The sequence below is a fragment of the Vanacampus margaritifer genome, chromosome 15 (genome assembly GCF_051991255.1).
Source record: "Vanacampus margaritifer isolate UIUO_Vmar chromosome 15, RoL_Vmar_1.0, whole genome shotgun sequence".
Lineage (NCBI taxonomy): Eukaryota > Metazoa > Chordata > Actinopteri > Syngnathiformes > Syngnathidae > Vanacampus > Vanacampus margaritifer.
The window spans coordinates 16,975,425-16,990,849 of record NC_135446.1 but is presented as its reverse complement, the minus strand read 5'-3'; the positions used below and the strand labels follow the sequence as shown (position 1 = coordinate 16,990,849).

The window sequence follows — 15,425 nt, the reverse complement described above, 5'->3', positions numbered from 1 at the left end:
TCTTCTTCGTCGCTGGAATGGGCTTCAAAAGTTACTTCCTCCTCCGTAACTTCAATGTAGCAAGAAGTTGAGGGTCGCGGAGAAGAAGATGAGGGTTGATGAGTATCTTCCTTGGAGGATTTACTAGAAACTGGCCGAAAGAAGCGATCTAACGACGATTGCACAGTTTTCTTCTTTTTTCATCATAAATGATGCGGTAGCACTGTATGGCATCATTCAATTGATTTGCAACCTTTGTGCAACGTTCAATATTTGGGTCTTGCTGCTCGAAGAGTGCGATGGCTTTATCTATGAGCGACAGGCGTTTCTTCTTCTTCCCCCTCCTCGACACGTTGCTGAGCCTCCAATGCTGGGTGAGCTCTCACAGCGCCAAGCGTCGGTATTAGCGGCGGAAAGAAGCACTACAGTACTCGGAAAAAGGTGCGCAATAAAAAATCGAACTTACAGCATCTCTTTCCGAACATTTTTTGACATGCGCGCAGACATGTTCGTATGTACCGTTGTTCGTAACTCGAATGTTCGGAAGTAGGGGAGCGTCTGTAATGGCATGGTACGGTGTTCCACAGGGTTCAATTCTGGGGTCTCTGCTGTTTTCATTGTATCTGCTGCCCTTGGGTTCCAGCTTTAAGATTTTTGTGCATTTATGCTCTGTTGCATATGTTATATATTCCGTTCTTCATGCCACACAACTCAAAGTCCATCTTTGCCACGAGTGATGATATAAAAATATGAAATGGGACATTTTGCGCTACAGACTCCTCAAGTGATGTGTGGGGGGGGGGTAGTTGTGTCAAGATCCTGATGCCAACGTCTCCCACGGGGTTGATGTGGGAGGAAATAGGTCGCTTCTCGCTCACATGACCATGCAGCTATCCCCGGGCGTTGCACAGCTTCGCTTTGACAAGGAGTCGGGTCAGGGTGTGCAGATTGCTCTTTCACTCAACTTGCCTCTCGCGCTGCGAGTGAGAGAGCTGTCCTTTTTCATAAGGAAGAAGCTCAGACACATTCGGGAACGAAACAAAACAGAACGCAATGGATTTTATTGAATTTTTGATGCAGAAACACTGTCTGGAGCATATGTTTTTACATTTTTACATGGTAACGTAGACGGAATCCTTCAGTTGGGATCAAATAACAATATTTGAAAAGCAAGTATGAATTGAACTCCCTGATGAGAACTGCCGTAACTCCACAAGGGCTGCAAGCGCAACCAAAGCGTTGGCACACGCACACATGGGCACCATCCACAGAACTGTAGTCATGCCTCCAGTCTTGTTAAGCTTCTTCAGTGTCCTTGAATTTTGGCAGTCACAAAATCAGCAACAGGCTTACTGCCGCCAACCTGACATGGGAAAGTTAAACATTCAGTGTGAGTCGTCAATTGGAGAGGCTTTCAAATGTCAGAGGGTTGTCTCGTCAGCAAACACAGACGGACTGTGACTAAAATAACAGATTTGATCGCTCTGTTATGCTTCACACATTTGGAACGCCGTCTGTCTGGCACTCGGAGAGTCGTGTGGTATTAAATTGAAAAAAAAAAGATCTATATTATAGTTGGATACAAGCAAAATCTAAAAAAAAAAAACAATTCCAAATGAAAAAGAAAACCGGAAAACATTTTCTCCAGCCTCTCAGTCCTCCCTCGTCTTCCTCTATCAACATCACGCCGCGGGGATGTTGATTATGCAGATGACACACTCTCCGTCCCGCCTGCGCTTTTAATCCGACACCATCACTGTCAGGAGAGCAGAAAGTGGAGCGACGTCAGGGAAGACTGTCGGAATCGTCAGCCAAATCTCAGGGTCAAGGCTATCTATTCAAATTTCCACTCAGTCGCCGGCACTTTACCGTCAATTCCATTTGAGTCAATGCAGCGTGTTTGCATATGTTTGCTGCCACTAAAGACCCGAAGCATGGATGCGTGCTTCGAGATCCACATTCATCAACGGTGCTCAGACAGACCTCCGCCAAGGCCAAACAATTCTCACTTGCATCATCGAGCTTTATAAAAAAAATAAAAAATAAAATAAAATAAAAAAAAAAACATTTATTAAAAATTTTTAAATTGATTTGTTGGATTCTTTTTTTTTTTTTAAAAAAGGAGAGCAATGATGATGTCAAATTGAATGAACAATACTGAGCTCTCCTGTAAAAAAAAAATAAAAATAAAAAAAATAAAAAATCGAGCTTTATAGACTCTCTTGAGGTCTCCCTGATTTGTTGGAAAGGACTCTGGTTGGTGGCCTGGTGGGTGGTGTCTGGTCGGTGCTGGATTTCACTTTCCTTTCTTTTCTTTGGTCCTTCCTCGGGTCTCCTGACGGCCTCACGACTCTAGCTGGAAGTGTTCGATTTAGGTGAACGGTATAGGATTTTTTTAACTCTTTGACTGCCAAAAACGTTAAATAACGTTTAGTAAAATCCTATGGAGGAGTGCCAAAGACGTTAAAAGACGTTTTTTTTCAAAACAGAGGTGAAACTAACCATTTTCTATTGTTGATTACTCAAAAACGGAATAAGGTAGAAACAATTTTTTTTTTCTGATGAAGGATGACAATCCAATCTTTCATTTGGTAGTATGTGTGTTTCCATAGTCCAAACACATAATTTTCTGTGGACCTTGAAAGATCAGTCAAAATGCTTAAAATCGGCTGGCACCCACGGCATCCCTTTTCTGAAAACGTCTGGCAGTCAAAGTTAATAGGTTTTAGGTGAACTAATGAATACACATACACATACTCACCCACATAAAAAAAGAGTAAAAAAAAAACAATTAAAAAAATCAAGCTTTATAGACGCACACTTGCTGCATATACCTGACCTTTGTTTTCATAATGTTGGTAGCACCTCAAAAAGCAGGTCTATTTCATTAAAAAATGTGTTTTGTGTCTCTTCTCCAGATCCTTCCTCGCCCCCGTCATGATGCGACGCATAGGCACCTAATTCCTCCTGTTCCCAGAGAAGAATGGCTGTCTACTGAACTCCAGGAGTGCTTTGGTCCTAAAGAGACCAAGAGGCTTCATAAAAACTTGGCCTTGCCTCCCCTTTCCGTTTATGCTCCATTATTTTTCATTCCATTCCTCAGAATCCTTGAGGCACCAACTGATGGAGAGGCGGAGGAGAGTTAGGATAAGGACAAAGAATTAGATCAGGGAGATCTGGAAAAAGAACTGCTGAGTCATTGGGAAAATTGGAAGGAAAAAAGGCCCCTGCTAGGCTTTTTCTCGGGTAGCTCCAAGAGTGAATAATTGTTGCTCACATTTCAAATATATTGACGGCAGCAAAAAAAAAAGAAAAGGTCCTACCTCTGCATCATTTAGACCCTGAGAACTTAAATCATGATAAGGGGCTTTAGATTCCCGTGTTGGCCCTTGTTGCCACTGGCCCTCGTCAGTCTGCTCTCCAGAGTGAGGGCGCTGGAGTTTGGGGGGGCGCCGGGTCAGTGGGCCCGCTACGGGCGCTGGGAGGCCGGTTCGGTCGGCGAGTTGAGTTTCAGCCTTAAGACCAACATCAGCAAAGCTTTAGTCCTCTACCTGGACGATGGCGGCAACTGCGACTTCCTGGAGCTGCTGATCGCCGGCGGACGCCTCCAGCTGCGCTTCGCCATCCACTGCGCCGAGCCGGCCGTTTTGCACTTGGAGACGCGGGTGAACGACGACCGCTGGCACATGGTCTTGCTCACCCGCAACTACCGGGAAACCCTCCTGATGGTGGACGGCGAGACCAAAGTGGCGGAGGTGAAGTCCAAGCGGAAGGAGATGGCGGTGGTCAGCGACCTGTTCGTGGGGGGGATACCGCCCGACGTGCGCCTCTCCGCGCTCACCTCCAGCACGGTCAAGTATGAGCCCCCCTTCTTGGGCTTGATCTCGAACCTGAAGGTGGGGGAGACCCCGCCCACCCTGCTGAACAGCCAGGGCATCCAGAGCGACCTGGAGTACCTGTGCACCAAACAGAATCCCTGCTTCAATGGAGGCTTTTGCTCTATCCAGTATGGAGAGGTTCAATGCGACTGCACCCACACCCGCTTCAAGGGGAAGTACTGCAAGGAAGGTAAGGGACCCAGTCAACCTTTAAAAAGCATCCCCTATAAGCAATTCACAATTTTAACCCTGGAGAACCCACGGGGTCAAATTTGGCCCCTATAAATTCTGCTACTCAAATAACAAAGACCTTTTTTTTTTTTTTTACAAATTTAACTTCAAAAGTCCAGAGTGCCACTTCTGACCCCTGCATGGGGCCATCTAGTGGAGGAATATTGCACTTACATGAGCCAGAGTGGTGGTGACAAGATGGCTGGCAACAAACATGCTGTTTTGTTGAGCTGGAAATCAATCCAAACAAAACCATCAGATGGTAAAATTATGGTTTTTTTTGTTAATCTATTTCATATCATGTTGCAGAATGCCTAGGAGTATGTTTTATATTTTTTTTTTGATAAATTAGCAACTCTGAGCTAGTTCAAAAAACAACTTATAGCAGTCATTTAATGTAGAATTCATAATTTTCCAAAGAAGAAAAGGGTTCTTGGGTTCTCCAGGGTTAAAATTTGAGTCTTTACATTCCTGTTTAGGATTTTTGGGTAGCGGTGATTACATATGGAACTGGAGACCTTTAGCAAGGCCTGACAATGGTATTATAATGTCATATAAACACACTGCCTGAAAGTTTAAGGGCAAATTACTCATTCTTTATCGGGCTTCTTCGAAGATCTTGTTGAAAAATGACGGGCCCGAGCAGCATGAAGTATTTTCTTGGCTTTTCGAAGGTATCCTGCACTGAGGTCACGCTTGATTGATTTCCGTGGTGTGAGGCGGTGAGACGGAGTACAAGGAGGACTCAGGGTTAAACTCTGGTTAAAGCCATCTAGGACCCAGAGGAAGGATACACTCTTTCAGAGCGCCTCTTATTTATTTATTTTTTTATGATACGTCTACATTGAATTGTTAAAATAGATGTGACTCGATGAGTCTTGGAAAGAGCACAGATGGTGGAATTTTGGAGATATCAAACATTGTTGGCTTTATTTCTTTGCAGGCCCGTTGTCTCTTTAGCAGCGACTACCGCCTTCATGTGCCTCCTGTGCTGTCAGCTCATGTCAAACTCTGTTATGTTTTAGACCTCCTCCTTCCTCCCTTACTGACACATCCCATTTCCATATCTTCTGTGCTTGTGCCTCCGCTGCGCATTCATCAATCTGGCTGGGTTAGCACCCCCTCCATTCTCAAGGCTATCTGGGTTCTCCATCTCTTCTTCACCTCCCCAACAAGACTCTCTTGCTCTTTATCTCCGTTGCTCTCACTCCGTTCACTCCACTTATCTCTTTTTTACCTTTGACCGCTGTCAGCATTTCAACTCCCACCTTGCTTACATCTACCACCCCCTACCCACCCGTTTGTTTCACGCTGACAAATTCTGAAATAGATTTTGCTACCCTAAAATCATTCGTAAGGCAACTAAAGTGTCGGCATGAATGGACAGTATTTTGGCACACTTTTGATGAGTCTCATAGGGTACTGGAATAAAAATATGTTGATACTGTACTTGAGGAACTCCAATACTGTTCCCTTAATCTACACTAAATAGTCCAGCCTGGACAATTGTGGTCAGGATACAGATAAGATTGATGTAATAAAAAGGAAACATGAAGGAAAGGCTAACTTTGCTCATGAGCCAACACGTAGATCTTTAGCTACACCACTGAATTAGACTAACTAAATATATTAAATAGGCGTGTCGGGTGATTATTATTATTATTTTTAATTGTAACATAATTGCATAACTTCAATAGTTGACTCACTATTAATCACAATTTTTTATATCTGTTCTAAATGTACAATAAAATGTACAATTTTTCTCTAAGTTTCATACTCGCGGTAACAAAAGTGGAAAAATGTTAAACTAATAGAAATATGGCTGCATCTTTTTGTCATTGATACAGTAATTTCATGATAATTAATAAAAAATAAGTTAAAATTAAAAAGATGTACTGTATTTTAAAAACCTGTGATATTGATTTGTGTTGAGATAATTCTTCTGCCCCTAGATGGCATCATTGCATTTTTAAGACGGTGACAGCGCAGTGTATTTTTCTTTTCATATTAAGACCTATGTAATCTTTAACATGAAGTAACTTGGGAAATTCTGCACATTTTTCAAATTGTAAAATACAACTTGACACCAAGCTCCACAAATATATGCATTATTATTAAATGTATTACTGCAAAATTTTTACATGGACATGTCTGCTGGCGTTGCGACTGGAATTCCCCCAGTACAGGCTTTCCAAGTCACACGTAAATTATTATTTTTTTAGTTAACTCAAAATTAACGCACTCATTTTGATACCCCTAATAATAAAATCACAATTCTAATGACACATTTTTTTTGTATATATTTTAACATTTACTTCTGATACTTGAGTAATTTAATATCAGAAAATTACCTTTGGTATTAAATACAAATGTCAGATACTTAGCCCATATCGAAACCCGTGTGCAGAAGACAGCCTTAATTGGAAAAGGATGACACACTGTGGCAACCCCTAATGGGACAAGCCGGAAGTTAAAAAAAAAAAAAAGTGTAGATTTGAAAAAGGGTGAATTAGTGTGTTCCGTATATTTTACTTTATAAACAGCTGTTTCTCTTTTTACTTTGGACATATCCGAAAGTCGCAAGAACATAATCATCACGTAACCCTGATTCCGATCAAGGCCTCCAAGTTGCCATGTTGGGAAGTGCTGAGCAATAAGTAGCTTCACAAAGCTGTTTAATTCATTTCTTTCTGCCGCATGAACGACTGTTGTTCAAGGCAACCTTTACAGCACAAAAAAAAATGATGTCACCGCTGGCTAGCCGTGGATTCCTGTCTGCCTGCTTCCTCCTCCTCCTCCTCCTCCTCCTCCTCTTCGTCTTCGTCACTTTACTGTCTTCCTCGCCGCCTGTCTGTGTGCTCCGTGTCAGATTGCTGCGCGCTGGCTAGGAGCTAAATTGAGAGCAGAATACCAATGCAGCGCTACAGTGACTGCAGGAAACATTTGTCCTTTTGAAACAGAGCGAGAGAGCGACCGCGAGGAGACAATCATTCGCCCCCCCCCCGTCTTCATTTATCTTCAGAAATGTTCTTCGCTTGTAAATTGGGTCATTGTGGCGGAATGCTGGTCCGGTGGTGTATTTCTTCATTTTGAATAAAAACGTGGACAGCAGGTTTGAAGACAAACGTCTCGGCAAGCAAATGCGTGCAAGCATGTTTTGTGGAAATCTCCAGAATATTCATCTTTTTTTTTTTCCACGTGTCACATATGACATGATTTTCATACCTGTGGTAATGTGGTGATCTAAATGAGACTTTACTCTGGAATTAAAGATTAAATGGTAGCCTTATATCAGAGTAGAGAAAACGATGTCTGCAGCAAAATTGTACAAAGACAGAGAGAGACAAATTGGCAGCTCGGACACATTAAAAACTGAAGTGATAAACCACAGAGAGTGGTCTAATTTAGTAGGAAATTATTGTCCTGGAGAGATTTTATCATCCTGGATTGTTTTCTTCGGCGCATCCCCCTCGCACAAATTTCTTCAACCCAGATAGACTTTGCCTCCTGTTACATTCATTTGAATACAAACCACCTTAATGAAGAAATCACTTGGAAATTATTTGTGTCCATAATTGGCTGATAGGTTGCCAGGGCAAGTAATGCACTCGCACTGTAAATGTGTCCAAAATGCTTGCAGCAACATTTAAAGACTGGTGAGCTAGGTTAGGCTTAGGCGACATAATTAGGGTGAGGTTAGGGTTAATTTACTAGACATAATTCCTCAAATGAGAATTCAGCAATTTATCTGGAGTATGCATCAACGATGGGAAGGTCCGGTTCGGAGCCGAGGTGGCTCATCCAAAAACCGAATCTGGTTTGGTGACTCGTAATTAGTCCCTTTTCAGCTGTTGTTATTGCTATTGTGGTTGTTCCTGTTTATTAGCCTTTTTAGTGTTGACAATGTCTCAATGAAATTTGGCGATTTTTTTGATTTTGACCCCTAACTTGTTTTTTTTAGGTCTTTGTTCCACATCCATCCACATTTAGCTCGGCAAATGCCTAAGCTTTAATTTGATATAATATGGCTTGTTACCACTTATAAAAGAAATATATTATTTCAATTTATAACTGAAGTATCAGGTGTTTAACTCTTTGACTGCCAAAAACGTTAAATAACGTTTAGTAAAATCCTATGGAGGAGTGCCAAAGACGTTAAAATACGTTTTTTTTCAAAACCGAGGTGAAACTAACCATTTTCTATTGTTGATTACTGAAAAACGGAATAAGGTAGAAACAAACACTTTTTTTCTGATGAAAGATGAGAGTCCAATCTTTCATTTGGTAGTATGTGTGTTTCCATAGTCCAAACACATAATTTTCTGTGGACCTTGAAAGATCAGTCAAAAATGCTTAAATCGGCTGGCACCCACGGCATCCCTTTTCTGAAAACGTCTGGCAGTCAAAGAGTTAATGACTTTTTTTTTTTTTGTAAGTTTAGTTGCAATGAATACGTAAAGCAGCAGAAACGGGTGCACTATTGGAGAATTTTCCCATCAGCTCTCAGATTTCATTAAAATGTTTTTTTTCCCTGGAGAGCTCAGTATTGTTCATTTCTTTTTTAAATTTTTTAAAAAAATATTTTTATTTATATATTTTTTATTTTTTGTATGTGGGTGATAACGTGTGCGTGCGTGTGTGCGTGCGAGTGTGTGTGTAAATGTTTGACTGTGGTCGGATATGGATGGAAAATACATTTGTTTCCGCCTCCCAAACCCTCTTAATTACAAAGAGTGGTTCTGTGGCTAATTGGAGATTTCTATGCAATTTAAATATCTATATCTTTGAAACATCACAGAGGAAGCTGATGTTGGTATCATTTAAAGCGTTTTCATAGTCCTACAAAACTGTTGCAAAATTTATTCTATCTACTCGCGCATAACTGAAAAAAAATTTCCCAACTCTAAAACATCGAAGGCAAGTAAAACTGTGTATCTTATTTTCCTGTCAAAATAAGGCTGCGTATACTTAAGAATGTGGATAAATCTTTGTAAATATTCTAATGGGCACTTTGTAAATATTCTTAAGGGCACTCTAAAAGTTTCTGAGAAATGAATAATCAGCTGCAATTTTAGAAAGTTTGTCAGCTTGTATTTCTCAAAGGGGGTTGAGAGCAAAAAAAAATGTTGTGTTTTGGTCTTTTCATTTCCAGAGCGGGAAGGGAAAATTGTTGGTTTAACTTCTTCTGGACAAATGGCTACAGAATATTCTCATGTTAAAAATGTTAGCATTCTACCAATCAATGTGCTGATTCCTATCATTTTTACTAAATTCTGATGAGCACAGGCTGTGCAGGACGTCGGCCGTGCGGGATACGAGGTGGCCCCCAGCAAGGGTGTCAATTGAATATTTTCCGACACAGCACCTCTCTCGCGTTTGTCAGGTGAGACCTCGGTTGGCTCCAAGGTGCGCGGCCGCCCGGGCGAGCGTCCGTCAGATGCGATTAAATCCTGCTGTCAGTCTTCGCCACGTGGAGGAGTGAGCAAGTGGTCTGGCTCGCGTGGCGCCTGACACCCACTTGGCGGTCAAGCTGACAAACATCTAAAGCACAAGTTATTCATCATGATTAGTCGCCTCGCTCGCGTGGTCGTGTTTGCATTCCGATCTTGTTGTTCCCGAATCAAAGCTGATCACAGATTTGTATATTCAGTCAATGTGATTCCAAACTGACAGGACCACCTATGGAGTTAATGCGGCACCGCATTCACCGAATTACAAAGGAAATGAGCGCCGACTGCCAAAGTGCCTCCTGCTTGTGCTGCTGTCAGTCAAATCCCACGCTGGTTAGCGGCTCATTGGAAAAAGAAAGTTAATTATGAATGCTGTTGATTTAGGGCAGCTTAAAGTTTATTTAAGAGCCTGTAAAGAGATTTTTCCAACATATACTTATGGCTGCACTCAGAAAATGCATCTTCCCATTGGATAGTTCACTGGCGTGGTGGCTTTAGAGTGCCTTGTTGTTGGCCATGAGTGTGTGCATGTCATGGAGAAAAAGTGGAAGAGTGATGGAGGGAAAACAAAACAAAAAAAAAGTATCACATGAAAGCCATGAAAGTGTGGACAGGGACTTGACTGCATTGGCGGGGCTGCTCTTAGAGCGCCTCATCGTGTGCTATGAGTGTGCGCGTGTCACAGAGAAGATGGAAGCACAAGCGTGTGTGCGGTGGTTGGTCCAATGTATCACCCAGAGCATGGACAATTACTTTGCACTGCCATGGGTACTTTAGAGCGCCTCGTTGTTGCGGACTGATAAAGGCACACAACATTAAATTATATCAATTCCAGCCACTGGACGCTTCAAATTTAGAAGATTTTTACTTTACAGGGACTTTAGGCACTATACTGTTTAAAGCATAGGTGTCAAACTCCGGTCCTCAAGGGCGGCAGGCCTGCAGGTTTTGGATGTTTTCTTTCTCCAACACAGCTGATGTATGATCAGCTCATCATAAGCCTAATAACGATCCTGTTGATTGGAATCAGCTTGTGTTGGAAGAGGGAAACCTCCAAAACCTGCAGGAATGCGGTCCTCGAGGACCAGAGTTTGACACCTATGCTTTAAAGTATTTGCGTCAAAACCTTACTTGCATAATATTTGTCTATCCCTTTACAACAGCCAAGAAATTCTAACATGTTATTTCACAGCCAGTGCAATTAATCACAAATTAGCATAAACATTGACATATGCCTGGCCAGGAAAGGTAAATATTGACTCCTCATCAAAACAGTTTGTTTTTTTTTCTCTCCTGCGAACTGAACCGAGAAGGACGCGTTGTCCGCTAAAGATGACGCTGGTCAGCCTTTATCTTCTTCTTCTCCCGCTGGCTGTGCAAGCTTGTTGCCAGGCGATACGTCTGGGAAAGAGAGGTCATCCCGGATGCTGGAAATTACACGATTCCGCTGTAAATGCCGTTGACGCGGAAATAAGGTTAATCTTGTTATGCTAGGGGGCGGGTGCCAAGTTTTTTTTTTTTCTTCTTTTTTTACAATGGACACGGTTTCTCCTCGTGTTGCCTCTGCCAGCTGTTGTTCCGATGTGACTCTTAAGCCGACAGACAACACGCACGTCTCCGGGTTTGAATAAACAATGCTTGTTGTGCAGCCATGGATTAAATTAGCTCCGTCGTAGTAACAAAGTCATGCAAAGTCAGTAATTATAGTGGTAAGTAATGTTCCCAGAAATTCACTGTAGACATTTTTGGGTGATTGTGAAGAAGTATGTGGCTTAAAATGCAGTCACTGGAGCGTTCAAGAAGCCAACCATTTCAAGCCTTTTTCAACAATGACGCCTCTTACCGCCATCGCATCGGCCCGCTTTCCCCACCGGACAACAATGCGGACCACTCCTCGTTCATTTTCCTGAAAAACAAAATGGGCGTCATTTCATTTCCGCTGCGACTGGATCTTCAGCGCTGACAATCACGCACCGAAGCAATAACTAAGAAGGACTGGTGTGTGATGAAATCGCTATACGGCCGACCCTCTTATTACCCTTCAAGCGGAGAATGGCGGGAACATGTGCAGACAAGGAGTGGATTATCTTCCCTGGCGGGATCATCCCTGCATTCCGACGTGACGCCTGCTTGATTGACGTTGATCGTTGTATTGCTGCAGTAGTCCTGGGTGCACAAAAACCTTCTTTGGCTTTGCAGCGCTAAAAGCATCAATAAAAGGTAGGCTCAGATACGTGTTTGCAGGCCGCCTCCCGGTGGAACTCCCGTCTTTTTCAACACTACTCTTCCTAATACTCATTGTGGTCGTGATACCGCCATGTTTGACTTTGCTATTTGGGCCTTGTTTAGCGGCCGAAACTAAATCCACTATGATGCGTTTTCATGACAATAACACACAAATCCCACACCCACAAAGCCGCTAGTGGAGGATCAACCTTGGCATTATCCTGTTATCCTCTTCCACTGGGGTGTTAATGTTGAACTAAGTCTGAGGAGAATCGCTATCTGCAACACATTTGTGACATGGAAACAAACCTAAAGTTAACGCGCTACACGGGAGACTAAACACTCATCCTGTGCTAAAGATGGAAGTGTTTACACTGTCTCTCACCCGGCCAAGTTACTACTGCGATATGGCCTGCTTTTTTTTCAGCCTGTGAATATTTGTGTGTGTGTGTGTGTGGCAGGCAGCAGAAAAGCAAGCGGGCCAGCAATCAGGTAGAATACCTACTGAGGTGGAAATAACAGTCTGGACTCCTCAGTGGCTCAGAGAGGCCTGGCGTGAAATGTGGCAGCCGACGCCGTTGCTTCTCCTTGCAGCGCAATCTGGAACTAAATGAGTGCATAAACAAGAAAATTCAGAAAGACAAACACAATTAGTTCAATTTTGTAATCACTGCGCAGGAATGTGATATCTTCACTTATTGCTGCTGACTAAAGCACGAGTACAGTGTGGTTTTCTAATCTGTAGCATAGAATCGGACATTTAAAAAAACTAGGCAGTGTTTGTGTGGACTTGGCTTCTGCGTCAGATACTTAGAGAAGACAGACGAGCATAAGCGCGTTTGGAGACTGTGCTCAAGGCTTTGGTGGCTAAAACATGATAGCATTATACGCTTGACTCTTCCTGACCTGCATATAAGAGACACCAAGCTTCCTGTTGTGTGACAGACCAGTCAAGTCCCTTCTGTTGTCTGTCTTCCAGAGCCCGTCGTTCCCTTTTTTTTTTTTTTTTTTTTTTTGCTACTTGGCAGCGAGGCGCCGACCAGTCAACTTTCACTGCGGTGAAAGTCTGTGACACATCCATCGCTCAGAGTCGCTCCTTTAAGAAATTGAAGGGAGGTGGGGGCACGCTTCCTGGAGGGTCCGCCGTCAGCTCAGCCCGTCAAAACAAAGGCGGAGTTCCCTTGGTAAATTTGGTGTCACAGACGGGTGCGGAGAGAGGGAGGCAGCATTTGATCCTGCTAAATTATCGACACTGGTGATGGAAGGAAACCCGCAAAGGCAAAATGAGGAAACCCAAATGTTTTTTTCTTGTCTCATTGGCTGCAGGTGATCACACTACATTGCTTGGCCTATCTGTGCTGCAGGGAATTTAGTGCGCTGAGTAGTTGACTTGTAACTGTTGTGATGGTACGTCGTGTGATTTCTTTATATTTGTAATCCCTTCGTATTATGTCAAGCAAAAAAGAAAGTGGTAGGACGAACATGTACAATATGAATTGACATATGACAGAACGTATGGTGTTCCACAGGGTTCAATTCTGGGGCCTGTACTGTTTTCCTTGTTTTTGCTTAACGTGCTCTATAAATATAGAGTTGAGTTAAGTGATGGAAGTCAGCATCCTAACTGCATGATTTGTAATGCTAAGTTGAGCAATTCTAGTCCAGCAAAATTCGCTATTTAGCAAAACGAAAGGAATTCTTCCTTAAGATGCATTGAGACGGGGAATACAAGAATACGATTTCTGAAATCAAGGTGAAGAGAACCAGATTCGATGAAAAGGCTGCTCTCCCTAAAGAGAAAATTGGGTGGGGTTCAGAACCTCCAACAAGGCTAAGAACCGCTAGGCTAGTACCCTCTGGCAGGACGAATATGTGCAATATGAATTGACATATGAGGGAACGTATGGTGTTCCACAGGGTCTGGCAGGGCGAATATGTGCAATATGAATTGACATATGACGGAACGTATGGTGTTCCACAGGGTTCAATTCTGGGGCCTGTACTGTTTTCCTTGTTTTTGCTTAACGTGCTCTATAAATATAGAGTTGAGTTGAGTGATGGAAGTCAGCATCCTAACTGCATGATTTGTAATGCTAAGTTGAGCAATTCTAGTCCAGCAAAATTCGCTATCTAGCAAAACGAAAGGGATTCTTCCTTAAGATGCATTGAGACGGGGAATACAAGAACACGCTTTCTGAAATCAAGGTGAAGAGAGACAGATTCGATGAAAAGGCTGCTCTCCCTATAGAGAAAATTGGGTGGGGTTCAGAACCTCCAACAAGGCTAAGAACCTAGTACCCTCTGGCAGGCATGTTTAAATTCAAAATAATTTTCTGAATGTGAAATTGTCCCCGTTGCCTTTTAGACAATCACACGTTTGAGCTGTCAAACCTTGCAGAAAGTCTTGAGAAGAATGGAAAAAAAGGAGGACCATCAATGTTTGCTTCCTTTCACTTGCTGTAGTTAGAATGGTCCAATAATCTTCTTCTTTTCCCTGTCTGTATTTATGTCGGCTTCTCCCCGCTGCGCATCCTGTGGAAACGTCCTATTTGGCGACTCACTGACCCATCTGAACACTGTCCCTTTGCATGACGCCTACAGCCCATTTCACATTCACTCTTGCGGACGAGACGGAAAAAAAAGTAGCTGCGTCGTTATAGCCCTCGTTCCGACTCCTTGGTTCTGTATTCCCTCCTTATGCTTCGCTGGCTGCTGTCTCATTGAGAAGCTGCAAAGCTGATGCGGTTGTTGCCACATCCGCATAAGTAAGTAATGTCTCAGTTCAACAGCATGGGGGCCCCAGACGTGAACACGGGCTGCTTTAGGTCGATAATGTGTACGTCTCAAGCAGAAATGAATGCCCTCGAACCCTAGAAAGAGCTGCAGTTCCACAATATGGCCACGGGCGAAACGCTGCACTATGGATTTTGTGACCGAAGCATGTGCATGTCTTCTTCCAGGTCTGATCCCAGGAATGGAACTGTTTGCGAATGTTTAAAACCTCAACTGTTTCACGACTCATCTGCACACCCTTTTGCAGTAGTGCATCTTTTGTGAAGTGTGCCTGGTGAATATCACTCCTCCAAAGGGGCATTAGATGTGCTCAAGCGCAAACCTTAATGAGCAGAGTCGAATGGCTCCAGTACTGTAACGAACAAAATTAGGGTGCGTTCACATCTGGTTCATTTTCTTCGAGTAGCTGTTTCCGAAACAGGAAACGCGCACACTGAGAGCTCAGGGGCCATTGCATAGGTGCGTATCTTTTGAACCCTGAACCCTCGAGCCTTTGATCATCTCGATACTTTTTTTTTTTGCTCAGTCTCTCAACATACATTTGATACACAGTAAATTCTATAGAGTCAATTTTACTCTAAACTGAGGCCAATTTGGTCCCACTCTAGAGCAAAATTGATACTTGGAAGAAAGTAAAATAAAATTAGGGGAGAAAAAAAGTCACTCAAGGGTTGAGGAACAAACAGCTGGAATCTTCATAAGTCCAAGACCAAAAACAATCTCCTCTTGGATATAAACAAACAGAAGGAGTGGCAGGTGGTAGAATGGCAATCTCCCAAACTGAAGGTCGTGAGATTGTTCCTCAACCCTTGAGTAACTTTTTTTTTAACTCTCTTCCAAGTGTAAATTTCACTCTATTTAGAGTGGG

At 42.8% G+C, this 15,425-nt stretch overlaps 1 protein-coding gene across 1 annotated transcript in view; it reads left to right on the top strand.

Moving 5' to 3' along the window:
- nrxn2b (neurexin 2b) overlaps nucleotides 1-15,425 on the top strand; it is a 363,379-nt gene that overhangs the window by 85,705 nt on the left and 262,249 nt on the right. Inside the window, exon 6 of the mRNA XM_077544145.1 lies at nucleotides 2,898-4,047. Coding sequence (XP_077400271.1) covers nucleotides 3,336-4,047 — 712 coding nt within the window. The 5' untranslated portion in view covers nucleotides 2,898-3,335. The remainder of the gene's footprint in view (nucleotides 1-2,897; nucleotides 4,048-15,425) is intronic.